Here is a 27,643-nt window from a genome sequence, read left to right as displayed (position 1 = left end):
GTCAAATCTCTTCTCCCAGAGAGTGGTGATGATCTGGGACTCAGTGTCTGTAGGGGTGGAGTTTTGTACTGAAGATACGGGGGGAATAGTGAGGAAAATCTGTTCACCCAGAGAGCAGTGATAATCTGGGACTCAGTGTCTGTAGGGGTGGAGTTTTGTACTGAACTTACGGCAGGGGGTGGGGGGTGGTTGTGTGGAAAATCTCTTCACGCAGAGAGCGGTGATGATCTGGGACTCTGTGTCTGTAGGGGTGGAGTTTGTAGTGAAGATATGAGAGGAACAGTGAGGAAAACCTCTTCTCTCAGAGAGCTGTGATGATCTGGGACTCAGTGTCTGTAGGGGTGGAGTTTTGTACTAAACATACGGCGGGTTGGTGGTTGTGAGGAAAATGTCTTCACCCAGAGAGCGGTGATGATCTGGGACTCAGTGTCTGTAGGGGTGGAGTTTTGTACTGAAGATACGGGGGGAACAGTGAGGAAAATCTCTTCACCCAGTGAGCGGTGATGATCTGGGACTCAGTATCTGTAGGGGTGGAGTTTTGTACTAAATGTACGGGGGGAACAGTGAGGAAAATCTCTTCACCCAGAGAGCAGTGATGATCTGGGACTCAGTGTCTGTAGGGGTGGAGTTTTTTTACTGAAGATACGGGAGGTCGTGTTGAGGAAAATCTCTTCACCCAGAGAGCGGTGATGATCTGGGACTCAGTGTCTGTAGGGGTGGAGTTTTGTACTGATCGTATGAGGGGAACAGTTAGGAAAATCTCTTCACCGAGAGAGCTGTGATGATCTGGGACTCAGTGTCTGTAGGGCTGGAGTTTTGTACTGAAGATGCAGGGGGTGGTTGTGAGGAAAATCTCTTCACCCAGAGAGCAGTGATAATCTGGGACTCAGTGTCTGTAGGGGTGGAGTTTTGTACTAAACATACGGCGGGTTGGTGGTTGTGAGGAAAATGTCTTCAGCCAGAGAGCGGTGATGATCTGGGACTCAGTGTCTATAGGGGTGGAGTTTTGTACTAAAGATACAGGGGGACCAGTGAGGAAAATCTCTTCACCCAGAGAGCGGTGATGATCTGGAACTCAGTGTCTGTGGGGGTGGAGTTTTGTACTGAAGATACGGGAGGTCGTTGTGAGGAAAATCTCTTCACCGAGAGAGCTGTGATGATCTGGGACTCAGTGTCTGTAGGGGTGGAGTTTTGTACTAAAGATATGAGGGGAACAGTGAGGAAAATCTCTTCACCCAGAGAGCAGTGATGATCTGGGATTCAGTGTCTGTTGGGGTGGAGTTTTGTACTGAAGATACGGGAGGTCGTTGTGAGGAAAATCTCTTCACCCAGAGAGCGGTGATGATCTGGGACTCAGTGTTTGTGGGAATGGAGTTTTGTACTAAAGATATGGGCTGGGGGAGGGCGTGTGTGGCTGTATGGGAAACCCATTCACCTTGAGAGTGGTGATAATCTGGGACTCAGTGTTTGTGGTGGGAGGAGACAGCATCAATCAAGGCTTTCAGAGGGGAAGTGGATCGGCACTGGAGGGAATTATCTGCGGGTGGGAGGAATGAGCAGAGGAATAGGGCTGGTGGGCGAGTCAACAGGGAGCCAGCAGAGACTCAATGGGATGGATAGCCTTATCCGGTGCCATAAGAATTCTGAGATTCAATCTGCGCAATCCTTCCTAAGACAACTTATCCATCTCAGGAATCAACCCAGTCACCTTCCCTTCACGGTTCCAACGCATGGTTAACCTTGAGTTGATAAAAGCGAACTGATTCTCTCCTCACTAATGCTACGCTCCCAGAAAATGGTCTACAAATGAACATCCTGAGCTAAATTCCAGTTTATAGCGAAAAGGTGGCCTGATTTAAATTTAACTCTCAAACTGTATCAGAGAAAGCAGTGCCAACAATGCATTTCAGAAAGAACGGAGAGCTGCTGTTGCAGGCTTCATCCAGCAGAGGGAGGTATATTCAGCCTAACACATGGCTGTCTGCAAGGCCCAAAATCACGAGCCAACTGCCGGTCAGTCCCTCAGGGCCAGGCTTAGTGGCCAGTCGGCCTTAGTTGTTTGAGCTTGTTCAGCCTCTCTGGGGTGGGGTCTCCCCCACCGTGGCTCCTGAAAGTTCCTGTTAGGAGGATTGCTCCTGGAGTAGTTTCAGCTGATTTCTGAGGTTGGCTCACTACTGCTGAGTAGCCACGTACAGTATCCATCAGGGACTACTGGGCATGAACTCTCCCGGACTTATCCAGCCCAGGCCAAGAGCAGGGAATATTTGCAGGTCATATCATGAAAGTTACAGAAGGGAAAATAGTGTCTCACTCTGATTTGATATGGAATGACGAGTTCTCCCTTTAAAACTGGGGCATCAGGCTGCTGGCAACCCTCACTGGGTAACAGAGTAGGTTAGACTGTAAGTCCATAAGACATGGGAGCAGAATTAGGCCATTTGTCCCATCGGTTCTGCTCCAGCATTCCATCATGGCTGATTTATTATCCCTCTCAACCCCATTCTCCTGCCTTCTCCACCATCGACGCCCTTACTAATCAAGAAGCTATCAACCTCAGGTTTAAATATACCCAAAGACTTGGCCTCCAGAGCTGCCTGTGGCAAAGAATTCCATAGATTCACCACTCTCTGGCTAAATAAATTCCTCCTCAGCTCTGGACTAAAGGGACATCATTGTATTCTGAGGCTGTGCCCTCAGGTCCAAGTCTCCACACTTTTCAAAGCATCCTCTGTTCTATCGCGGCCTTTCATTATTCAATAGGTTTCAATGAAATGCCTCTCCCCACCCCATTCTTCTAAGCTTCAGTGACTATAGGCCCAGAGCCATCAAATGCTCCTCATACAGTAACACTTATATTCCCATGATGATTCTCGTGAACCTTCTCTGGACCCTCTCCAATGCCAATCCTTTCTTAGACTTGGGGCCCAAAACTGCTCACAATACTCTAAGTGTGGTCTGACCAATGCTTTATAAAGTCCCAGGATTACATCCTTGCTCTTATATTGAGGTTGAAAACAGCTATCTGGCCAGTGAGCATTCTCAAAAGACTCATAGGCCACAGACTCAGGAAACTACAACGACTGAGGCTGAAATGTGTATGAACTGATGGACTTTAATTAAGTTGCACATTGTACTAAATCTCCTTGTCAGGAATGGATTTGAGAATCCTTTATCTTTACTTGATCACTTTATTCTGATGGAATAATTGAAACCCCATGCTTATTATTTGGGATAGAGCATCCATTTTATACCAATTTTTTCATGGATCAATGGATGTAGGAAGCAGCATGTTCTACCATCCAGATGCTGGTGCAGAATGGAAAGTGTTTGGGATAGGCAGGGACTAGGAAGAGGGAAGGAGAGACTGGGATTATTAACGTGCTGAGCAGTTATGAAGGAATAGTAGGTAATTTCTACCACAAATTCAGTGTCAATCACTGCCACTCGCGCTGATGGCAGGATTGAAGGCAGCACACCTTGGTTCCGATGGGTGGAGTAGTGAGATTGTGTGGTGAGCGAAGCACGGTCCTGGGAGTGGTGACAAACACTGGCCCAGTCACAGAGGGGAGTCAGTCTGGTACCTTGTACATGAATCCAGCTGGCAGCTCTCCACAGGGTGAACCCTCGGGGTCTTGGCTCCTGTCTGACGGTGACCTCTCACTGTCCGAGGAAGGCCGGGCGAGATCATTACCCTCATTAGCCTCCTTCCCGCTGTCTTCCACCACGTGCTTACCAGTGGTCATGGGAGCCTTGGCCTGTGAGGCAAGTGTGATGGGGTTAGAATGGTCTTTCTGCCGGTTATAGAGTCTCAGAGTCATACAGCATGAAAGCAGACCCTTTGGCCCAACTGGTCCATGCCAACCAACATTCCCATCCAAGCCAGTCCCACATTTGTCCCATATCCCTCCAAACCTTTCCTATCCATGTACCTGTCCAAGTGTCTTTTAAATGCTGTTAATGTACGGTACCAGCCTCAACCACTTCCTCTGGCAGCTCATTCCATACACGGACCACCCTCTGAGTGGGAATATTGCACCTCAGGTTCCCATTAAATCTCTCTCCACTCACCTTCAGCCTGTACCCTGTAGTTCTGGATTTTCTGACCCTGGGAAAAAGACTACGTGCATTCACCCTGTCGACGCCCCTCTTAAGTGGGAGTGAGAGCAGCCGCAAGTTGTGATATACATTGGCACCAACGACATAGATAGGAAAAGGGATGAGGACCTAAAGAGCAAATAGAAGGAGATAGATAGGAAGCTAAAAAGCAGGAGCTCTAGGGTAGTAATCTCCAGATTGTTGCCTGTTCCATGTGCCAGTGAGGGTAAGAATAGGATGATTTGGCAGGTGAATGTGTGGCTGAGGAATTGGTTCAGGACACAGGCTTTCAGATTTGTGGATAACTGGGAGCCTCTTTCAGGTAATGTATGACCTGTATAAGAGGGGCAGGTTACCCCTGAACTTGAGGGGGACAAATATCCTTGGGGGCAGGTTTGCTAGAGCTGTTAGGGAGGGTCTAAACTAGTTTGGCAGGGGGATGGGAAACGGTGTGCTAGGTCAGAGGATGGAGCAGTTGGTGTAAAGATAGATGCAACGTGTAGACAGACTGTGAGGAGGATAGGCAGTGCAAAGGGCATAAATACAGTCAATTAGATAGGTTAAAGAGTGCCTACTTTAATGCAAGAAGTACCAGGAACAAGGTTGGTGATCTTAGAGCATGGGTCAGCGCATGGAAATATGACATTGTGGCCATTACAGAGACTTGGTTGTCACAAGGGCAGGAATAGTTGCTAGATGTTCCAGGGTTCAGATGTTTCAAAAGATACAGGGAGGGGGTATAAGGAGGTAAGATAGGTGGGGGAGTGGCATTGCTAATCAGGGATAGTATCACAGCTGCAGACAGGGAGGATGTCCTGAGTTAGTGTGGGTAGAAGTTAGAAGCAGGAAGGGAGCAATCACTCTATTGGGCGTTTTCTATAGACCACCCAATAGCAACAGAGACGCTGAGGAATAGATTGAGAGGCAGATTTTGGAAAGGTACGAAAATAACAGGGGTGCTGTCATGAGCGACTTCAACTTCTCCAATATTGATTGGTACTTCCTTAGTGTAAAAGGCTTAGGTGGGACAGAATTTGTTAGAATTTGGAAGGATTCCTGACCCAATATGTAGACAGGCCAACTAGCGAGAGGTCATACTGGATCTAGTACTAGGCAATGAACCTGGTCAGGTGACCATATCAGAGATAATGACCACAATCTCCCTGACCTTTACCATAAGCTTGGTCAGGGACAGGAGCAGACAGTATGGGCAAGTATTTAATTGGGAGAGGGTGAATTATGATGTGATTAGGTAGGAACTTGGGAGAGTAAACTGGGAACAGATGTACTCAGAAATGCACAGTAGAAATGAAGGTTGTTTAGGGAGCACTTGCTGGGGATTTGGATATATTTGTTCCAATAAGGGAAAGGATGCTAGGGAGAAGGAACCACGTTTGTCAAGAGATAGTAGGCATCTAGTCAAGAGGATGAAAGAAGCTTACTTAAGGTTTAGGAAGCAAGGAACAGACAGGGCTCTTGAGAGTTAGAAGGTAGTAGGGAAAGATGTTAAGAAGAGACTTGAGAGCTAGAATGGAACATGAGAAGGTCTTGGCAAGTACAAGCAAGGAAAATCCCAAGTCATTCTACACATCCATGAAGAACAGGCGGATGTCTCGATTGAAGGTAGGACTGATCAGGAATAAAAGAGAAAATGTGATAATGTAGTAAACCAGATCAGCAAATTTGCAGATGACTCCAAGATTGGGGGTGTTCTGGGCAGCGAGGAAGGCATTCAAACTTTGCAGTGGGATCTGGACTTGCTGGAAAAATGGGCTGAAAAATGGCAGGTGGAATTTAATGCAGACAAGTGTGAGGTTTTGCACTTTGGAGGGGCAAACCAGGGTAGGGCTTACACAGTGAATGGTGGGGCACCGAGGAGTGCATTAGAACAGAGGGATTTGAGAATACAGATCCCCAGTTCATTAAAAGTTGTGTCACAGGTAGAAGAGATTGTAAAAAAAGCTTTTGGCACATTGGCCTTCAGATATCAAAGTACTGAGTACAGGAGTTGAAGTTGTACAAGACATTGGTGAGGCCTAATTTGGAGTATTGTGTGCAGTTTTGGTCACCTAGCTACAGGAAAGATGTAAATAGGATTGAAAGAGTACAGAGAAAATTTACAAGGATGTTGCTGGGACTTGAGGACCTGAGTTATAGGGAAAGATTGGATATGTTAGGACTTCATTCTCTAGACCATAGGAGAATGAAGGGAGATTTGAAAGAGGTATACAAAGTTATGAGGGGTATAGATAGGGTAAATGCAAGCAGGCTTTTCCACTAAGGTTGAGTGAGACTACAATCAGAGGTCATAGGTTAAGGGTAAAGGGTGAAATATTTAAGAGGAACCTGAGGGGGAACCTCTTCACTCAGAGGGTAGTGTGAGAGTGGAATGAACTGCCAGCAGAATTGATGGATGTACATTTGATTTCAACGTTTATTAGAAATTTGGATGGGTACATAGATGGCAGTGGTAGGGAGGGCTATAGTCTGGGTGCAGGTCGATGGGACTAGGCATATTAAGTGTTCGGCATGGACTAGATGGAAATTCTAGACCAGTGAATCTTACTTCAGTGGTGAAGTATTGGAGAGAATTCTTAGAGACAGGATTGATGAGCATTTGGAAAAACATAGTCCGATTAGGGATAGTCAGCATGGCTTTGTGAGGGGCAGATCGTGCCTCATGAGCCAGATTGAATTCCTGGAGGATGTGACAGGCACATTGTTGAAAGTAGAGCATGTGGATGTGGTGTATATGGATTTTAGTAAGATGCTTGATTAAGTTCCTCATGGTAGCCTCACCTGGATGAGGAAGTGGGAGGGTAGGTTAGTAAGTTTGCAGATGACATGAAGGTCGATGGTGTTGTGGATAGTGGAGCAGGTTGTTATAGACTACAATGGAACATTGACAGGACACAGAGTTGGGCTGAGAAGTGGCAGATGGAGTTTAATGAGAAATGTGAAGTGATTCACTTTGGGAAGTTGAATTTGAAGGCAGAATACAGGGTCAATGGCAGGATTCTTAGCAGTGTGGAGGTACAGAGGGATCTTGGAGTCCACATCCATAAATCCCTCAAAGATCCTGCACAAGTTGATGGGTAGTTAGGAAGGTGTATGGTGTGTTTTCCTTCTTTGGTTGGGGGATTGAGTTCAAGAGCCATGAGGTAATGTTGCAGCTCTATAAATCTCTGGTTAGACTACAGTTGGAGTATTGTGTTCAGTTCTGGTCCCCCATTATTGGAAGGATTTAGGGAGAGTACAGAGGAGACTTACAAGGATGTTGCCTGGATTCGAGTGCATGTCTTATGAGGAAAGGCTGAATGAAGTAGGGCTTTTCTTTGTGGGGTGAAGGATGAAAGATAACTTGATGCAGGTACAAGTTGATAAGAGGCATAGAGTGGACAGTGAGTAATACAAGAGGGTATAATTTTAAGGTAATTGGTGGATAGTATAGGGGGTATCAGAGGTAGTTTCTTTTTTTACATAGAGAGTGGGAAGTGCGTGGACGCCCTGCCAGGGGTGGTGATAGAGACAGATACATTTGGGACATTTAAGGGACTCTTAGGTATGCACATGGATTAAAAAAAAGTGGAGGGCTATAGGGTGAGATTGATCTTGGAGTAGATCAAAAGGTCGGCACAAAATCATGGGCCGAAGGGCCTGATCTGTGCTGTAGTGTTCTATCTTCTATGATTTTACATATCTCTATAAGATCACCTCTTATTCTCCTACACTCCAGCAAAAACAGTCCCAAACTGCTCAATCTCTCTCCATAGCTCAGTTCCTCAAGTCCCATCAGCGTCCTTGTAAATCTCCTCTGAATATCTTTCCAAGTTCATGGCATCTTTCCTACAACAGGGGGACTAAGTATAATAAAACTGAGTATAATATTCCAAATGTGGCCTCACCACTGTCTTGTACAACTGCAACATAACATTTGAATATCAAGCAACACACATCAAAGTTGCTGGTGAATGCAACAGGCCAGGCAGCATCTCTAGGAAGAGGTACAGTTGACGTTTCAGGCCGAGACCTCAATATCAACACTCAATGAAGGATGGGGTGCCAAACACCTTCTTCACCCATCTGTCTACTCATGTTGCCACTTTCAGGAAACCAAAGTTCAAAGTAAATCTAGGATCAAAGTAGGTATGTACTACCATGTAAGTATTTCACCAAGTACTACCCCGAGATCCATTTTCTTGTGGGCATTCACAGTAGAACAAAGAAATCCAATAGAATTAATGAAAAGCTGCACACAAAGACTGACAAACAGCAATGTGCAGAAGAAGACAAATGGTGCAAATACAAAAATAAAGAAGTAAATAAATAATACTGAGAACGTGAGTTGTAGAGTCCTTGAAAGTGAGCCCATAGGCTGTGGAATCTGTTCAGAGATGAGGTGAGTAAGGTTATCCACTCTGGTTCAGGAGTCTGATGGCTGAAGGACAATAACTGTTCCTGGACGTGGTGTGGGATCTGAGGCTCCTGAACCTTTTACCCAATGGCAGCAGCAAGAAGAGAGCACAGGCTGGATGGTGGAGGTCCTCGATCATGGATGCTGCTTTCTTGTGGCAGCGTTGCTTGTAGCTGTACCTGTACTCCTAAGTCCCTCTGTTCTACAACACACCCCAGGACCCTCACCGTGGAGGTCAAACCTTGATTTGCCTTCCCAAAATACATCTTTCATTTATCTGAATTAAACTCCATGTGCCATTGCTTGGCCTACTTACCCAGCTGATCAAGATCCCCCTTGTAGATCCTGCCAATTCCAATTGTACAATGCTACCAAGTTCTCCAGGCATTATGTCTTGTGGCTGGTGCTTGCATATTTTCTGTCTGCTCCTCATTGAAAGTCCAACAGCCCCACCCTCTACTTTTTTCTTATATCCAGGCAACATTTTGATTAACCTCTTCTCCCAAACCTCCACATCCTACCTGTAATGGGGGGACCAGAACTGCACACAATACTCCAGATGCGGCCTAGCCAAAGTTTCACACAGGCATAACATGACTTGCTGATTATTATACCCTATGCTCCCAGCAAAGCATGCCATACACCTCTCTGCTTACGGTTCTCCTTCTGTTTGTTTTTTCCTCGCAGTGGATATACTATACTTAGATTTCCAGGAGGCGTTTGATAAGGTGCCACATCAAAGGTTCTTGTGGGGAAATAAATCCTCACGGTGAGGAAGGAGTTAACATATGGGTGAAGAGAGGAGATTGGCTGGGGACAGGAAACAGTGAGCAAGATGCAATGAGAGATGTTTCATGGGGGTCAGTTTCTTACAGTTTACATAAATAACTTGGTGAAGTCACACCAAGAAGTTGCTACGCTTGCTGATGACACAAAGGCAGGAAGGAAAGAGAGCTATGACGAGAGCATAATGAGGCATCGGAGGGTTAGGGATAGCTTTATTAAATGGCAAAGGACCTGTTTCAGAAGTTAAGTTGTGAAGAATTCATCAGGAGGCTAGAAAGGGATATGGATAGTTTAACTCAGTGGAACAAGTTCCAGCAAATGGAGTATAATGTGGGGAAATGCAAAATTGTTTAATTGACAGGAAAAATGATATTAAAAAAACACTTGAGCTACGGTGCGTGATTGCAGAGCTGTGAGATGCAGCGGGTTCTGGGTGTCCTAGTACAAGGTTCACCAAAGGCTGGACAGCAAGTAATTCGGAAAGCTTCAGTAGAGCATAGAATCAGGGAGGCCATGCCTGGTGTAGTGTGTACAGTGTTTGTCTCCTCATTGAAGGAAGGATGGGGAGCAGTTCATGGGGGTTTACTGGGCTGATATTTGGAATGGGTGGGTTGTCTTGTGAGGAAAGGCTGGACAGGCTCGACCTGTAACTGCTGGAGTTAGAGGGAGAAGGGACTTGACTGAAATGTGAGATTCAGAACTAGAACTGAGCTACTAATTAAAATTAAGACAGAGACAGAGATAAGGTGATTGTTTTCTCTCTTAGGGAGTCTTTGGCCCTCTCTTTCCAAAGGGTAGTGGGAGCAAAGACTTTGTGTCAAAGGCAGAGAGAGACGGAATGTGGAGTAGACTCAAAGGACCGAATGGCCTAATTCTGCTCCTATGTCTTATGGTCTTATGGTAACACACAAATTACTAGAGGAACTCAGCAGGTCAGGCAGCATCTATGGAGGGGAATAAAGAGCTGATGTTTCAGGCGAGACTCTTCACCAGGACAGAGAGATGAGGGAGAGAGGAATTCTTTGTAAGCAGTGAAAGAGAGGTAGAACAGATAACCAGGTGTGTGGAGCTGGACAGCTGGAATCATATTGAACAGTGGGGCTGGCTGGCCAACGCCTGCTCCTGATTCATGTGTTCGAGTATTAACATGTTTATAATTTTATTTAATAATATCTGAGATGGCAACCTGAGGCGGTTTGAAAGTCCACAAACACCACACCACTTGTTTACCTTAATTACAGCCACAAAAACCTATACTAGATATGTCAAACACAATTTTCCTTTCTAACTCCAAGCTAACTCTGCCCAATACTATTATTATTTCCTAAGTGCCCCCTTTAACACTTCCCTAATGAACCAATATAAACAGACGAGATTCTGCAGAGGATCACACACAAAATTCTGGAGGAACTCAGGAGGTCAGGCAGCATCTATGGAAAGGGTTAGATAGTCGACATTTTGGGCAGAGATCCTTCATCAGGACTCCAGCATTTTCCTTCCTACTGATTCCATGGTCTATAGTCAGTGGTAAGGAGGGCAAATGCAGTGTTAACATTCATGTTGGGAGCACTAGAAAATAAAAGCAAGGATGTAATGCTGAGCCTTTATAAGGCTTTGATCAGACTGCACTTGGAGTATTGTGAGCAGTTTTGGGCCCTCTTATCGAAGGAAGGATGTGCTGGCGTTGGAGAGGGTCCAGAGGAGGCTCACAAGAATGATCCCGGGAATGAAAGGGTTAATGTATGAGGAATGTTTGATGGCTCTGGGCCTGTACTCACTGGAGTTTAGAAGAACAAGGGAGGATCTCATTGAAACCTATCGAATATTGAAAGGCCCAGATAGAGTGGACATGGAGAGGATGTTTCCTATAGTGGGGGAGTCCGGGACCAGGGGGCACAGCCTCAGAATACAACCCTACGTCCCTATAGAACAGAGATGGAGAGGAACTTTCTTTAGCCAGAGGTTGGTGAATCTGTGGAATTCATTGCCACAGACAGCTATGAAGGCCAAGTCATTTGGTAGTAATCTCGGGATTACTACCTGAGCCACGCGACAGTGAGTATGGGAATAGAATGAGGTGGAGGATAAATGCGTGGCTGAGGGTTTGGAGCAGGGGGCAGGGGTTCAGATTTCTGGATCATTGGGACCTCTTTTGGGACGGGTTGCACTTGAATCAGAGGGGGGCCAATATCCTGGCGGGGAGGTTTGCGAAGGCTATTGGGGAGAGTTTAAACTAGAACTGTTGGGGGGTGGGAACCGAACTGAAGAGTCAGAGGAAGGGGTGGTTAGCTCACAAACAGAGAAAGCTTGGAGACAGTGCGAGAGGGAGGATAGGCAGGTGATAGAGAAGGGACGCGATCAGACTGATGGTTTGAGATGTGTCTATATTAATGCAAGAAGTATCATGAACAAAGTGGATGAGCTTATATTGTGGATCAGTACTTGGAGCTATGATGTTGTGGCCATTACAGAGATTAGGATGGCTCAGGGGCAGGAATGGCTACTTAGAGTGCCAGGCTTTAGATGTTTCAAAAAGGACAGGGAGGGAGGCAAAAGAGGTGGGGGTGTGGCACTGCTGATCAGAGATAGTGTCACGGCTGCAGAAAAGGAGGAAGTCATGGAGGGATTGTCTACAGAGTCTCTGTGGGTGGAGGTTAAGAACAGGAAGGGGTCAATAACTGTACTGGGTGTTTTTTATAGACCACCCAATAGTAACAGGGATATTGAGGAGCGGATAGGGAGACAGATTCTGGAAAGGTGTAATAGTAACAGGGCTGTCGTGGTGGGAGATCTTAATTTCCCAAATATTGATTGGCGTCTCCCTAGAGCAAGGGGTTTAGATGGGGTGGAGTTTGTTAGGTGTGTTCAGGAAGGTTTCCTGACACAATATGTAGATAAGCCTACAAGAGGAGAGGTTGTACTTGATCTGGTATTGGGAAATGAACCTGGTCAGGTGTCAGGTCTCTCAGTGTGAGAGCATTTTGGAGACAGTGATCACAATTCTATCTCCTTTACCATAGCATTGGAGAGGGATAGGAACAGACAAGTTAGGAAAGTGTTTAATTGGAGTAAGGGGAAATATGAAGCTATCAGGCAGGAACTTGGAAGCATAAATTGGGAACAGGTGTTCTCAGGGAAATGTAAGGCAGAAATGTGGCAAATGTTCAGGGGATATTTGCGTGGAGTTCTGCATAGGTACATTCCAATGAGACAGGGAAAGGATGGTAGGGTACAGGAACCATGGTGTACAAAGGCTGTTGAAAATCTTGTCAAGAAGAAGAGTTTACGAAAGGTTTAGAGAGCTAGGTAATGATAGAGATCTAGAAGATTATAAAGCCAGCAGGAAAGAGCTTGAGAATGAAATTAGGAGAGCCAGAAGGGGCCATGAGAAGGCCTTGGTGAGCAGGATTAAGGAAAAACCCAAGGCATTCTACAAGTATGTGAAGAGCAAGAGGATAAGATATGAGAGAATAGGACCAATCAAGTGTGACAGTGGAAAAGTGTGTATGGAACCGAAGGAGATAGCAGAGGTACTTAATGAGTGCTTTGCTTCAGTATTCACTACGGAAAAGGATCTTGGCGATTGTAGGGATGACTTACAGCAGACTGAAAAGCTTGAGCATATAGTCATTAAGAAAAAGGATGTGCTTGAGGTTTTGGAAAGCATCAAGTTGGATAAGTCGCTGGGACCAGACGAGGTGTACCCCAGGCTACTGTGGGAGGCAAGAGAGGAGATTGCTGAGCCTCTGGCGTTGATCTTTGCATCATCAATGTGGACGGGAGAGGTTCCAGAGGATTGGAGGGTTGCAGATGTTGTTCCCTTATTCAAGAAAGGGAGTAGAAATAGCCCAGGAAATTATAGACCAGTGAGTCTTACTTCAGTGGTTGATAAGTTGATGGAAAAGATCCTGAGAGGCAGGATTTATGAACATTTGGAGAGGTATAATATGATTAGGAATAGTCAGCATGGCTTTGTCAAAGGCAGGTCATGCCTTACGAGCCTGATTGAATTTTTTGAGGATGTGACTAAACATGTTGATGAAGGTGTAATAATAACAGGGCTATAGATGCAGTGTATATGGATTTGGACAGGGCATTTGATAAGGTACCCCATGCAAGGCTTATTGAGAAAGTAAGGAGTCATTGCATCCAAGGGAACCTTGCTTTGTCTATTCAGAATTGGCTTGCGCACGAAGGCAAGGACCAGTGGTGTGCCTCAGGGATCTGTTCTGGGACCCCTTCTCTTCATGATTTTTATAAATGACCTGGATGAGGAAGTGGAGGGATGGGTTAGTAAATTTGCTGATGATACAAAGGTTGGAGGTGGTGTGGATAGTGTGGAGGGCTGTCAGAGGTTACAGTGAGACATCAATAGGATGCAAAACGGGGCTGGGAAGTGGCAGATGGAGTTCAACCCAGATAAGTGTGAGGTGGTTTATTTTGGCAGGTCAAATATGATGGCAGAATATAGTATTAATGGTAAGACTCTTGGCAGTGTGGAGGATCAGAGGGATCTTGGGGCCCGAGTCCATAGGACACTCAAAGCTGCTGTGCAAGTTCACTGTGTGGTTAAGAAGGCATACAGTGCATTGGCCTTCATCAACCATGGGATTGAGTACAAGAGCCGAGAGGTAATGTTACAGCTATACAGGACCCCAGTCATACCCCACTTGGAGTACTGTGCTCAGTTCTAGTCACCTCACTACAGGAAGGATGTGGAAACCATAGAAAGGGTGCAGAGCAGAGGAGATTTACAAGGATGTTGCCTGGATTGGGGAGCATGCCTTATGAGAATAGGTAGAGTGAACTCAGCCTTTTCTCCTTGGAGCGATGGAGGATGAGAGGTGACCTGATAGAGGTGCATAAGATGATGAGAGGCATTGATCGTGTGGATAGTCAGAGGCTTTTTCCCAGGGCTGAAATGGATAATACAAGAGGGCACTCTTGTGTTAAGGTTGTGTTGTGCTTGGGAGTAGGTACAGAGGAGATGTCAGGAGTAAGTTTTTTACGCAGAGAGTGGTGAGTGTGTGGAATGAGCTGCTGGTGACGGTGGTGGAGGTGGATACGATAGGGTCTGTTAAGAGACTCCTGGATAGGTACATGGAGCTCAGAAAAATAGAGGGCTATGGATAACCTTAGGTAATTTCTATAGTATGTAAATATTCGGCACAGCATTGTGGGCTGAAGGGCCTGTATTGTGCTGTAGGTTTTCTATGTTTCTATGTTTCTAAGTATATTTAAAGCAGAAGTTGATGGGTTCATGATCAGTAAGGGTGTCAAAGATTATGGGAAGAAGGCAGGAGACTGGGGTTGAGAGGGATAGTAAATCAACCTCGAGCAGACTCGATGGGCCAAATGGTCTAATCTACTCCTATGTCTTACAGTCTAACTCAGTAATTCAGGCAGCATCCATGGAGGGAAATCGATGTTTCAGGCCAAGACCCTTCATCAGGACTTTCTCCAACAATTTGTGTGTGTTGTTTAATTTTCTGCCATTTCCTCATTCACCAGTGTAGTTTCTCCTGTATCAGACTGCAGGAGACCACATGGACCGTTGTTAGTCTCTTCCCCTTTGCACACATACAGAAACTCCACAGCTGTTTTTTGTTTCTCCCCAGCCAACTCTCTGACGATGCTTCCCATTTCCTTCTCAATGCCATAGTCCTGCTCTGCTGAACTCTGCCATTTTCACAATCCTCAGGCACAATACTTTCTGTGGCAGAATGAAAAGCTTTTCTTCCATTCACCTGTACTATATTTAATCCATCGATAGTCACAGTTGGATCCCTTTTTTGTTGGTTGCTTGCCTAAATTGAAAACAGTGCATTCATTCTATGAAACTCCAGCCTTTGCCAATTTCCTGTCCGACCATTTCATGTTGTTCCTCCATCTGCCACCAGGCACTCACACTTTGTTCCTTCAGAATCAGGAGCAAACTAAGCCACTTTCAACCTTTATATAAAATTATATCATGTTATCATATTTTTTACCTCAGGGCACTTCACCTACAGTACTTGCTCATCAATTAACCCTTTCTATTTACACAATAACCAATCTAAAAATGGAACATGCTGGACTCAGCACTTTCTATTTTTGTTTCACATTTCCATCATCTGCAGTTGATTTGCAACTGCAACCGTTTCTAAAACAGTCTGTTCCCTCTTCTACACCCTGTATTTCTACAAGCCCATTTCCTGTGTGCTCTATCCATTCACTCTCCACACAGTTACTGCTCATTTGGTTTCCCTCCCGGCTCTGTCTGTAGATTAAAGTCCCCTGTGATCATTACATTATGCCCGCAGAACTTACACCCTCCCTACACTGCGGTGTCTTGTGTACAAATCACATGGTATTTTCTCTCTCTCGGCTCCACCCAAACCCCTTCTACCTCCTGAGTTTCTGAGCCCAGACCTTCCTGTCCCCCACCCTGTAATACCAGGGCCAGCCTGACCCCTCCTCCATTCTGTCGTCTACTTCAAAAGGTAAACATCTGGGACATTCCATCCCCAGCCTTGGTCACTTTGAACCATGTCTCTGTAACGTCTATTGGGTCAACCCCATCTACTCCCACCTGTGGCACTAGTTCACAATGTACCCCGTTACAGTGTTGTCTAGATTCAATGAATACCCATAATTCACCAGCACCCACAGTCGCCCTGTCCTTCAACGTTCTAAACTCCCCATCACTGCCCCTACCCCTCCTTAATCCCCACTCTCAACTCCTGACTACCCACTAGGGTAGGGAATAGTGTCCACCTCTCTGCAGCTACCCTCTTCTCCACACAGGTTGTGAGAAACCGACACCAGTACCTCCATGGAAAATAACCCTGATTCTGGATGTCACAAGGTACACCATCAAAGTTTAAAGGAGATGCGTGGTTAAGTTACTTACACAGAGAGAAGTGGGGGCCTCAAATGTGGTGCTGGAATCAGATACGACAGAGGCATTTAAGAGAGTTTTAGACAGACACATGAGCATGCAGGAAATGGAGGGGTACAGAAGGGATTCATTCGATTAGGTCAGCACAGACATGGTGGGCTGAAACACCTCTTCCTTTTCTAAACTGCTGTATGTTCTATGTTCCGAAGTGACAGGTAATCTCCTCCATCTCCCTCCCCCGTAACTGCCTCCCCTCCCTCCCCTCTGCAACCTCCTCCACCTCCCTCCCTCCTGTAACATCCTCCACCTCCCTCCCCGTAACTGCCTTCCCTCCCTCCCCTCTGTAACCTCCTCCACCTCCCTCCACGTAACTGCCTCCCCTCCCTCCCTGTAACTGCCTCCCCTCCCTCCCCTCTGCAACCTCCTCCACCTCCCTCCCCGTAACTGCCTCCCCTCCCTCCCCTCTGTAACCTCCTCCACCTCCCTCCCCGTAACCTCCTCCCCTCCCTCCCTGTAACTGCCTCCCCTCCCTCCCCTCTGCAACCTCCTCCACCTCCCTCCCCGTAACTGCCTCCCCTCCCTCCCCTCTGTAACCTCCTCCACCTCCCTCCCTCTGTAACATCCTCCACCTCCCTCCCCGTAACTGCCTTCCCTCCCTCCCCTCTGTAACCTCCTCCACCTCCCTCCATGTAACTGCCTCCCCTCCCTCCTCTCTGTAACCTCCTCCACCTCCCTCCCTCTGTAACATCCTCCACCTCCCTCCCCGTAACTGCCTTCCCTCCCTCCCCTCTGTAACCTCCTCCACCTCCCTCCACGTAACTGCCTCCCCTCCCTCCTCTCTGTAACCTCCTCCACCTCCCTCCCTATAACTGCCACCCCTCCCTCCACTCTGTAACCTCCTCCACCTCCCTTCCCTCTGTAACGATCTCCACCTCCCTCCCTGTAACTGCCTCCCCTCCCTCCCCTCTGCAACCTCCTCCACCTCCCTCCCCGTAACTGCCTCCCCTCCCTCCCCTCTGTAACCTCCTCCACCTCCCTCCCTCCTGTAACATCCTCCACCTCCCTCCCCGTAACTGCCTTCCCTCCCTCCCCTCTGTAACCTCCTCCACCTCCCTCCACGTAACTGCCTCCCCTCCCTCCTCTCTGTAACCTCCTCCACCTCCCTCCCTATAACTGCCACCCCTCCCTCCACTCTGTAACCTCCTCCACCTCCCTTCCCTCTGTAACGATCTCCACCTCCCTCCCTGTAACTGCCTCCCCTCCCTCCCCTCTGCAACCACCTCCACCTCCCTCCCCGTAACTGCCTCCCCTCCCTCCCCTCTGTAACCATCTCCACCCCTCTCCCTGTAACTGCCTCCCCTCCCTCCCCTCCGTAACCTCCACCTCCCTCCCCTCTGTAACCTCCTCCCCCTCCCTCCCCTCTGTAACCTCCTCCATTTCCCTCCCCGTAACTGCCTCCCCTCCCTCCCCTCTGTAACAATCTCCACCCCTCTCCCTGTAACTGCCTCCCCTCCCTCCCCTCCGTAACCTCCAACTCCCTCCCCTCTGTAACCTCCTCCCCCTCCCTCCCCTCTGTAACCTCCTCCATTTCCCTCCCCGTAACTGCCTCCCCTCCCTCCCCTCTGTAACATCCTCCACCTCCCTCCCCGTAAATGCCTCCCCTCCCTCCCCTCTGTAACCTCCTTCCCCTCCCTCCCCTCTGTAACCCCCTCCACCTCCCTCCCCTCTGTAACCTCCTCCACCTCCCTCCCTCTGTAACCTCCTCCCCTCCCTCCCCGTAACTGCCTCTCCCTCTCCCCTCTGTAACCTCCTCCCCTCCCTCCCCATAACTGCCACCCCTCCCTCCCCTCTGTAACCTCCTCCCCTCCCTCCCCTCTGGAACCTCCTCCACCTCCCTCCCTTCTGTAACCTCCTCCCCTCCCTCCCCGTAACTGCCACCCCTCCCTCCCCTCTGGAACCTCCTCCACCTCCCTCCCTTCTGTAACCTCCTCCCCTCCCTCCCCATAACTGCCACCCCTCCCTCCCCTCTGTAACCTCCTCCACCTCCCTCCCCATAACTGCCTCCCCTCCCTCCCCTCTGTAACCGCCTCCAACTCCCTCCCCTCTGTAACCTCCTCCACCTCCCTCCCTCTGTAACCTCCTCCCCTCCCTCCCCGTAACTGCCTCTCCCTCTCCCCTCTGTAACCTCCTCCCCTCCCTCCCCATAACTGCCACCCCTCCCTCCCCTCTGTAACCTCCTCCCCTCCCTCCCCTCTGGAACCTCCTCCACCTCCCTCCCCTCTGTAACCTCCTCCCCTCCCTCCCCGTAACTGCCTCCCCTCCCTCCCCTCTGTAACCTCCTCCACTTTCCTTCCCATAACTGCCACCCCTCCCTCCCCTCTGTAACCTCCTCCACCTCCCTCCCCATAACTGCCACCCCTCCCTCCCCTCTGTAACCGCCTCCAACTCCCTCCCCTCTGTAACCTCCTCCACCTCCCTCCCTCTGTAACCTCCTCCCCTCCCTCCCCGCAACTGCCTCTCCCTCTCCCCTCTGTAACCTCCTCCACCTCCCTCCCCGTAACTGCCTCCCCTCCCTCCCCTCTGTAACCTCCTCCCCTCCCTCCCTCTGTAACATCCTCCACCTCCCTCCCCTCTGTAACCTCCTCCCCTCCCTCCCCTCTGTAACCTCCTCCCCTCCCTCCCCGCAACTGCCTCTCCCTCTCCCCTCTGTAACCTCCTCCACCTCCCTCCCCGTAACTGCCTCCCCTCCCTGCCCTCTGTAACCTCCTCCACCTCCCTCCCCGTAACTGCCTCCCCTCCCTCCCCTCTGTAACCTCCTCCCCTCCCTCCCCTCTGTAACTGCCTCCCCTCCCTCCCCTCTGCAACCACCTCCACCTCCCTCCCTCTGTAACCTCCTCTCCTCCCTCCCCGTAACTGCCTCTCCCCCTCCCCTCTGTAACCTCCTCCACCTCCCTCCCCGTAACTGCCTCCCCTCCCTCCCCTCTGTAACCTCCTCCCCTCCCTCCCCTCTGTAACCTCCTCCACCTCCCTCCTCTCTGTAACCTCCTCTCCTCCCTCCCCGTAACTGCCTCTCCCTCTCCCCTCTGTAACCTCCTCCACCTCCCTCCCCGTAACTGCCACCCCTCCCTCCCCTCTGTAACCTCCTCCACCACCCTCCTCTCTATAACGATCTCCCCCTCCCTCCCCGTAACTGCCACCCCTCCCTCCCCTCTGTAACCTCCTCCACCTCCCTCCCCGTAACTGCCTCCCCTCCCTCCCCTCTGTAACCTCCTCCACCTCCCTCCCTCTGTAACATCCTCCCCTCCCTCCCCGTAACTGCCTCTCCCTCCCCTCTGTAACCTCCTCCACCTCCCTCCTCTCTGTAACCTCCTCTCCTCCCTCCCCGTAACTGCCTCTCCCTCTCCCCTCTGTAACATCCTCCACCTCCCTCCCCGTAACTGCCACCCCTCCCTCCCCTCTGTAACCTCCTCCACCACCCTCCTCTCTATAACGATCTCCCCCTCCCTCCCCGTAACTGCCACCCCTCCCTCCCCTCTGTAACCGCCTCCAACTCCCTCCCCGTAACTGCCTCCCCTCCCTCCCCTCTGTAACCTCCTCCACCTCCCTCCCCGTAACTGCCTCCCCTCCCTCCCCTCTGTAACCTCCTCCACCTCCCTCCCCATAACTGCCTCCCCTCCCTCCCCCCTGTAACCGCCTCCAACTCCCTCCCCTCTGTAACCTCCTCCACCTCCCTCCCTCTGTAACCTCCTCCCCTCCCTCCCCGTAACTGCCTCTCCCTCTCCCCTCTGTAACCTCCTCCACCTCCCTCCCCGTAACTGCCTCCCCTCCCTCCCCTCTGTAACCTCCTCCCCTCCCTCCCCTCTGTAACTGCCTCCCCTCCCTCCCCTCTGTAACCTCCTCCACCTCCCTCCCCGTAACTGCCTCCCCTCCCTCCCCTCTGTAACCTCCTCCCCTCCCTCCCCTCTGTAACTGCCTCCCCTCCCTCCCCTCTGTAACCTCCTCCCCTCCCTCCCCGTAACTGCCTCTCCCTCTCCCCTCTGTAACATCCTCCACCTCCCTCCCTGTAACTGCCACCCCTCCCTCCCCTCTGTAACCTCCTCCACCTCCCTCCCCTCTGTAACCATCTCCCCCTCCCTCCCTGTAACTGCCTCCCCTCCCTCCCCTCTGTAACCTCCTCCACCTCCCTCACTCTGTAACCTCCTCCCCTCCCTCCCCGTAACTGCGTCTCCCTCTCCCCTCTGTAACCTCCTCCCCTCCCTCCCCATAACTGCCACCCCTCCCTCTCCTCTGTAACCTCCTCCACTTTCCTTCCCATAACTGCCACCCCTCCCTCCCCTCTGTAACCTCCTCCACCTCCCTCCCCATAACTGCCACCCCTCCCTCCCCTCTGTAACCGCCTCCAACTCCCTCCCCTCTGTAACCTCCTCCACCTCCCTCCCTCTGTAACCTCCTCCCCTCCCTCCCCGTAATTGCCTCTCCCTCTCCCCTCTGTAACCTCCTCCACCTCCCTCCTCTCTGTAACCTCCTCCCCTCCCTCCCCATAACTGCCTCCCCTCCTTCCCCTCTGTAACCTCCTCCCCTCCCTCCCCGTAACTGCCACCCCTCCCTCCCCTCTGGAACCTCCTCCACCTCCCTCCCTTCTGTAACCTCCTCCCCTCCCTCCCCGTAACTGCCACCCCTCCCTCCCCTCTGTAACCTCCTCCACTTTCCTTCCCATAACTGCCACCCCTCCCTCCCCTCTGTAACCTCCTCCACCTCCCTCCCCGTAACTGCCTCCCCTCCCTCCCCTCTGTAACCTCCTCCACCTCCCTCCCTCTGTAACCTCCTCCCCTCCCTCCCCGTAACTGCCTCTCCCTCTCCCCTCTGTAACCTCCTCCACCTCCCTCCCCGTAACTGCCTCCCCTCCCTCCCCTCTGCAACTTCCTCCACCTCCCTCCCCTCTGCAACCACCTCCAACTCCCTCCCTCTGTAACCTCCTCCCCTCCCTCCCCGTACCTGCCTCTCCCTCTCCCCTCTGTAACATCCTCCACCTCCCTCCCTGTAACTGCCACCCCTCCCTCCCCTCTGTAACCTCCTCCACCTCCCTCCCCTCTGTAACCATCTCCCCCTCCCTCCCCGTAACTGCCTCCCCTCCCTCCCCTCTGTAACCTCCTCCACCTCCCTCCCCGTAACTGCCTCCCCTCCCTCCCCTCTGTAACCTCCTCCACCTCCCTCCTCTCTGTAACCTCCTCCCCTCCCTCCCCATAACTGCCACCTCTCCCTCCACTCTGTAACCTCCTCCACCTCCCTCCCCTCTGTAACCATCTCCACCTCCCTCCCTGTAACTGCCTCCCCTCCCTCCCCTCTGTAACCTCCTCCACCTCCCTCCTCTCTGTAACTTTCTCCCCTCCCTCCCCCTGTAACCTCCTCCACCTCCCTCCCCTCTGTAACCTCCTCCCCTCCCTCCCCTCTGTAACCTCCTCCACCTCCCTCCCCTCTGTAACCATCTCCAGCTCCCTCCCCGTAACTTCCTCCCCTCCCTCCCCTCTGTAACCTCCTCCACCTCCCTCCCCGTAACTGCCTCTCCTCCCTCCTTTCTGTAACCTCCTCCCCTCCCTCCCCGTAACTGCCTCTCCCTCTCCCCTCTGTAACCTCCTCCAGCTCCCTCCCCGTAACTGCCACCCCTCCCTCCCTTCTGTAACCTCCTCCACCTCCCTCCCCCTGTAACGTCCTCCACCTCCCTCCATGTAACTGCCTCCCCTCCCTCCCCTCTGTAACCTCCTCCCCTCCCTCCCCGTAACTGCCTCCCCCTCTCCCCTCTGTAACCTCCTCCACCTCCCTCCCCGTAACTGCCTCCCCTCCCTCCCCTCTTCAACCTCCTCCCCTCCCTCCCCTCTGTAACCTCCACCACCTCCCTCCCCTCTGTAACCTCCTCCCCTCCTTCCCCCTGTAACCTCCTCCACCTCCCTCCCCGTAACTGCCTCCCCTCCGTCCCCTCTGTAACCTCCTCCACCTCCCTCCCCTCTGTAACCTCCTCCCCTCCCTTTCCTCTGTAACCTCCTCCACCTCCCTCCCCTCTGTAACCATCTCCACCTCCCTCCCCGTAACTGCCTCCCCCTCTCCCCTCTGTAACCATCTCCACCTCCCTCCCCATAACTGCCTCCCCTCCCTCCCCTCTGTAACCTCCTCCACCTCCCTCCCTGTAACTGCCTCCCCTCTCTCCCCTCTGTAACCTCCTCCCTACCCCTTTAACTTTCTCCCTTCCCCCCTGTAGCCTCCTCCAGCTCTCTCATTTTTAGAACTCCAAATCCCTCCTCTACTGAGGCAATAAGGTCTGGAATCCACTCCCCACCCTTCTTCACAAACAAGAGAAAATCTGCAGATGCTGGATATTGAAGCAACACACACAAAATGCTGGAGGAACTCAGCAGGTCAGGCAGCATCTATGGAAAAAAGTACAGTCGATGTTTTGGGTTGAGACCCTCAGCAGGACTCATGAAGGGCTCAGTCCTGAGGAAGGGTCTCAGCCCGAAACATCAACTGTACCCTTTTCCACAGAGGCTGCCTGGCCTGCTGAGTTCCTCCCGCATTTTGTGCGCGTTGCCCCAACCTACTTTTTAAACTCCCTTCATCGGCACATTTCCCCCATCTTGAGACTTGACTGGGTTTAAATTTTGTTTGGTATGGCAAACAAAGGGTCATCAGGGGAGAGGGTGAGCAGCGTCAAGTTCCTGGGAGTCAACATCTCTGAAGATCTGTCCTGGGGCCAACATTTTGATGCAATTACGAAGGTATGACAGACTTCATTAGGAGTTTGAGGAGGTTTGGTATGTCACCAAAGACCCTTACAAATTTCTACAGGTGTACCGTGGAGAGCATTCCGACTGGTTGCATCACTGTCTGGTATGGAGGGGCCACTGCACAGGATTGGAAAAAGCTGCAGAAAGTTGTAAACTCAGTCAGCTCCATCATGGGCACGAGTCTCCCCAGCATCCAGGGCACCTTCAAAGGGCAATGCCTCAAAAAGGTGGCATCCATCATTAAGGACCCCCATCCCCCAGGACATGCTCTTTTCTCATTGCTACCATCAGGGAGGGGGTACAGGAGCCTGGAGACAGACACTCAATGTTTTAGGAACAGCTTCCTCCCCTCCACCATCAGATTTCTGAACGGACACTGAACCCATGAACACGACCTCACTATTTTTGCTCTCTCTACATATATATCATTGTAACATTCAGTATTTTTATATCTTGCACTACTGCGGCCGCAAAGCAACAAATTTCATGACATATATCATTAATAATAAGCCTGATTCTGATTCTGAGCCTTCTTTCAGCTATTCCTCAATCAAACTTACCCGGGACAGTGAAGAAGCAGCAATGGTTGGTTCACTAGTCTGTGGAACATCCTCCAGGAGTTGCAGGGGAGCGAGGGCAGCAGGAGGTCCATCATCAGAAGAAACTTCTGCCTTCGCTTGTGGCTCTTCAGTTGCTGCATGGCTCATTGGAAAGGGTACCTCACCGGCTGTACAAGACTCAGGAGAAGTTAAGGCTTCAGAAGAAGCCTGGACCACGTCTTCGGATGCTGAGGCCGTAGAAGATGCAGGGCTGGCCAGAGAAATTCCCTCATCAGAGGCTTGCTCTTCTGAGGAAGCCGAGGCTTCAGGGGAACCTGGTCCTTCAGCTTCAGGTGCCAGGGTTTCAAGCACCTGAGGGCATGATTCCACAGTCACCTCTTGAGTTTGTTGATCGTCAGATGAAGCTAAACCTTCAGCAGGCTGCGGACTTTCAGGCTGACTTTCTGAGGCTTCAGAATGTGTAGAGTTCAACGTTTCACCAGCAGGTGATGCCGGAGTAGGAAGAGATGGAGCTATGCCCTCAAAGGCTGGGGTGGCTTCCTCATCGGCCACTACAGGGGTGGTGGATGATGTCTGGAGAGAAGGCGAGGCACTGCAATGATTGTCAGTAGACACCTCAGTCTCTGTAGACCCTTCAGGGCCGAGCTCAGCTCTCTGCATTTCGGAGTGGGAGTCATCCACTGATTTATCCGAAGTCTCCGGCCTCGAATCTTCAGAAGAGCTTAACATCCCGGGTTGCTGAAAACTTACTGAGGATGAAGCATCTTGAGGAGAAGCAGTTGTTTCATCATCCACTGATTCTTCTGAGCAAGGGGGAAGCGTTGGAGCTTTGACAGGTGATTGAAAGTCTTCAAGGAGTCCCTCCTTGGGTTTTTTAGTCGGAGAAGGAGGCACGTCAGTGGGGGTTGGTGCTGAAGCAGGAGGGATTTCATCTTTCGAGACACCAGTGCCCACTGATGAGTGATCAAGGCTGCTCTCTGAAGATGTTGAAAGTCGTTGAAAGTTGACTGGCGAGGAGATGACCAGCGAACGACGGTTGCTGCAACAGAAAGGGCACAAGTGCATCAGAGAGTCATCCAAACTAGTGATTCAGGGGGTGGGGGATGGCACCGGAGCCACGGGCCTTGATGCGAGGCTGGGGCCTATGCCAGTTGTTGGCCACAGAAGTGCAGCAGCTGCACACACCCTCAGGGGGAGGGCAAAGCATGGAGGCCCGCACGCCAGCGGACAGCAGGCTGCAGGGTAGGAGAAGCACACCAATCTCAGGCAGCCCCTTGGGGAGAGAGATGTTCGCTGCATCTCACTCTGCTCTCATGCCAGGTCTGCTGAGAGCTCCCCAAAATCACCGTTTTCATTCAGGTTGTGTCCTGTGGTTAGAATTGAACCTGTATTTGGTTCCAGCCCAAAACAATTCACCAGTCACTGAAGTCAGCATGACTGAACATTTTACATATCTGCAAGATATTTTCTCAAGGGTACCGTCGGTCAGACCCCGCCACTTCATCAATGACCCTACAGCAGGCTTTGATCATGGTTCCTTACCTGGCAACGCCCTTGACAATGAACACTTTGGTACTGTGCTGTTTTTCCACCTTTGTCATCACCGAGTACAGATCCTGGTTCAGCTGCAAAGATATTGGGGCAACAAAGTGAAGCTTCCTCCACATTGCCCACATCTCTCCACATCTCCCCCGTCACCACCCCATCACACACTCCCAGGGTCAAACACAAAGTGAATCTCCCTCCACACTGTCGCATCACAGACTCCCAGGGTCAGACACAGAGTGAAGCTCCCTCCACACCATCCCATCACACACTCCCAGGGTCAGAGACAGAGTGAATCTCCCTCCACACTGACCCATCACACACTCCCAGGGTCAGACACAGAGTGAATCTCCCTCCACACCGTCCCATCACACACTCCCAGGGTCAGACACAGAGTGAATCTCCCTCCACACTGACCCATCACACACTCCCAGGGTCAGAAACAGAGTGAATCTCACTCCACACCATTTCATCACACACTCCCAGGGTCAGAGACAGAGTGAATCTCCTTCCACACTGTCCCATCACACACTCCCAGGGTGAGACACAGAGTGAATCTCCCTCCACACTGACCCATCACACACTCCCAGGGTCAGACACAGAGTGAATCTCCCTCCACACTGTCCCATCACACACTCCCAGGGTCAAACACAAAGTGAAGCTCCCTCCACACCATCCCATCACAGACTCCCAGGGTCAGACACAGAGTGAATCTCACTCCACACCATTTCATCACACACTCCCAGGGTCAGACAGAGAGTGAATCTCCCTCCATACTGTCCCATCACACACTCCCAGGGTCAGACACAGAGTGAATCTCCCTCCACACTTTCCCATCACAGACTCCCGGGGTCAGACACAGAGTGAATCTCCCTCCACACTGTCCCATCACACACACCCAGGGTCAGACACAGAGTGAACCTCCCTCCATACTGTCCCATCACAGACTCCCAGGGTCAGACACAGAGTGAATCTCCCTCCACACTGTCCCATCACAGACTCCCGGGGTCAGACACAGAGTGAATCTCCCTCCACACTGTCCCATCACACACTCCCAGGGTCAGACACAGAGTGAATCTCCCTCCACACCATCCCATCACACACTCCTGGGGTCAGACACAGAGTGAATCTCCCTCCACACCATCCCATCACACACTCCCAGCGTCAGACACAGAGTGAATCTCACTCCACACCATTTCATCACACACTCCCAGGGTCAGACAGAGAGTGAATCTCCCTCCATACTGTCCCATCACACACTCCCAGGGTCAGACACAGAGTGAATCTCCCTCCATACTGTCCCATCACACACTCCCAGGGTCAGACACAGAGTGAATCTCCCTCCACACTGTCCCATCACACACTCCCAGGGTCAGACACAGAGTGAATCTCCCTCCACACTGTCCCATCACACACTCCCAGGGTCAGACACAGAGTGAATCTCCCTCCACACTGTCCCATCACACACACCCAGGGTCAGACACAGAGTGAACCTCCCTCCATACTGTCCCATCACACACTCCCAGGGTCAGACACAGAGTGAATCTCCCTCCACACTGTCCCATCACAGACTCCCGGGGTCAGACACAGAGTGAATCTCCCTCCTCACTGTCCCATCACACACTCCCAGGATCAGTCAGAGAGTGAATCTCCCTCCACACTGTCCCATCACACACTCCCAGGGTCAGACACAGTGTGGAGCTGTTCTGATTCAGTCGGCAGAAATTGAAGAGAAACTGCTGTATTAAGGTCGTGAGATACATTGGAGGTGGTTCGAAATGTCTCCTGGATATGTGAGTGAGTGGCTCTTTTAGTGTGGAAGCTTCATTTGGAGCTTTTCTGCCAGTTTGGACTGGGTTTGTTGACGGCTGCTAACTGTGTAGTACCCACCTGCGGCTGCTGGCAACTCACCAGGAGCCGTTTCGCTCTAAAACCCGGAGACAAACGCCGTTGTTCCCCCCACTGACATCGGGACAACGTCCCTCTTCCTTTATCGTTGTGATTCTCATTCGGTGTAGGAGCTGGAGCATCTTTTGAGACATCTCGACCTCTCACGGCCTGGGAGTTCTTCGGGACCGACAGAGCCTTTCCTGGTGCTGGAATTTCTGGCGCCGAGCCAGCAAGGTACTGTCGAGGGCAAACTTTTCTGGCCAGTTACTCAACTCGCTCCAGGACTTCTAACCGGCACCATCGTATATTTCTCACTTTTGGACTCTCCGCCTTTCTCCAATGAGTAGAAAAAGGGTGAGCCAAAGTCCAAATTTTGCAGTATTTGGTTCTGTGACTTCACGTACATACCTCGGGACTGCTGGAGCTGCAGTTTCCTTAGTGCATCCTTCTTCTCCTGGTTTTCCTGCCATAGCTGTTGGTCCCCAGTGGTTGGACCAAGACAGGATTCTAGGTCAAGCAACGCTCTCTCAAGCCGCTCAATCTCAGAGCCCCGCCTCTTTGTCGACCCCCTAGTGTACTCCCGACATAAAAACCCCACCCTATTTATATACGGTCATCCAGTAAGGAGGGGGGCACAGAGGGATGAGGATGTCCTTGTCAACTTGTTCCTGGGGCTGGCGAAAATTGCCATCCG

At 50.8% G+C, this 27,643-nt stretch overlaps 1 protein-coding gene across 1 annotated transcript in view; it reads right to left on the bottom strand.

Moving 5' to 3' along the window:
- Positions 1 to 3,569: 3,569 nt before the first annotated feature.
- The window catches only part of LOC134340497 (bridging integrator 2-like), a 129,414-nt gene continuing 105,340 nt past the window's right edge, over positions 3,570 to 27,643 (bottom strand). The window contains exons 11-13 of the mRNA XM_063037806.1: positions 25,057 to 25,139; positions 23,515 to 24,553; positions 3,570 to 3,755 (exon numbers count right to left, since the gene is read on the bottom strand). Of these exons, the coding sequence (XP_062893876.1) occupies positions 3,570 to 3,755; positions 23,515 to 24,553; positions 25,057 to 25,139 (1,308 nt within the window). The remainder of the gene's footprint in view (positions 3,756 to 23,514; positions 24,554 to 25,056; positions 25,140 to 27,643) is intronic.

The sequence above is a fragment of the Mobula hypostoma genome, chromosome X1 (genome assembly GCF_963921235.1).
Source record: "Mobula hypostoma chromosome X1, sMobHyp1.1, whole genome shotgun sequence".
NCBI classification, from domain to species: Eukaryota; Metazoa; Chordata; class Chondrichthyes; order Myliobatiformes; family Myliobatidae; genus Mobula; species Mobula hypostoma.
Note: the sequence above shows the minus strand (reverse complement) of the source record. Positions and strands in the feature narration are given on the sequence as shown.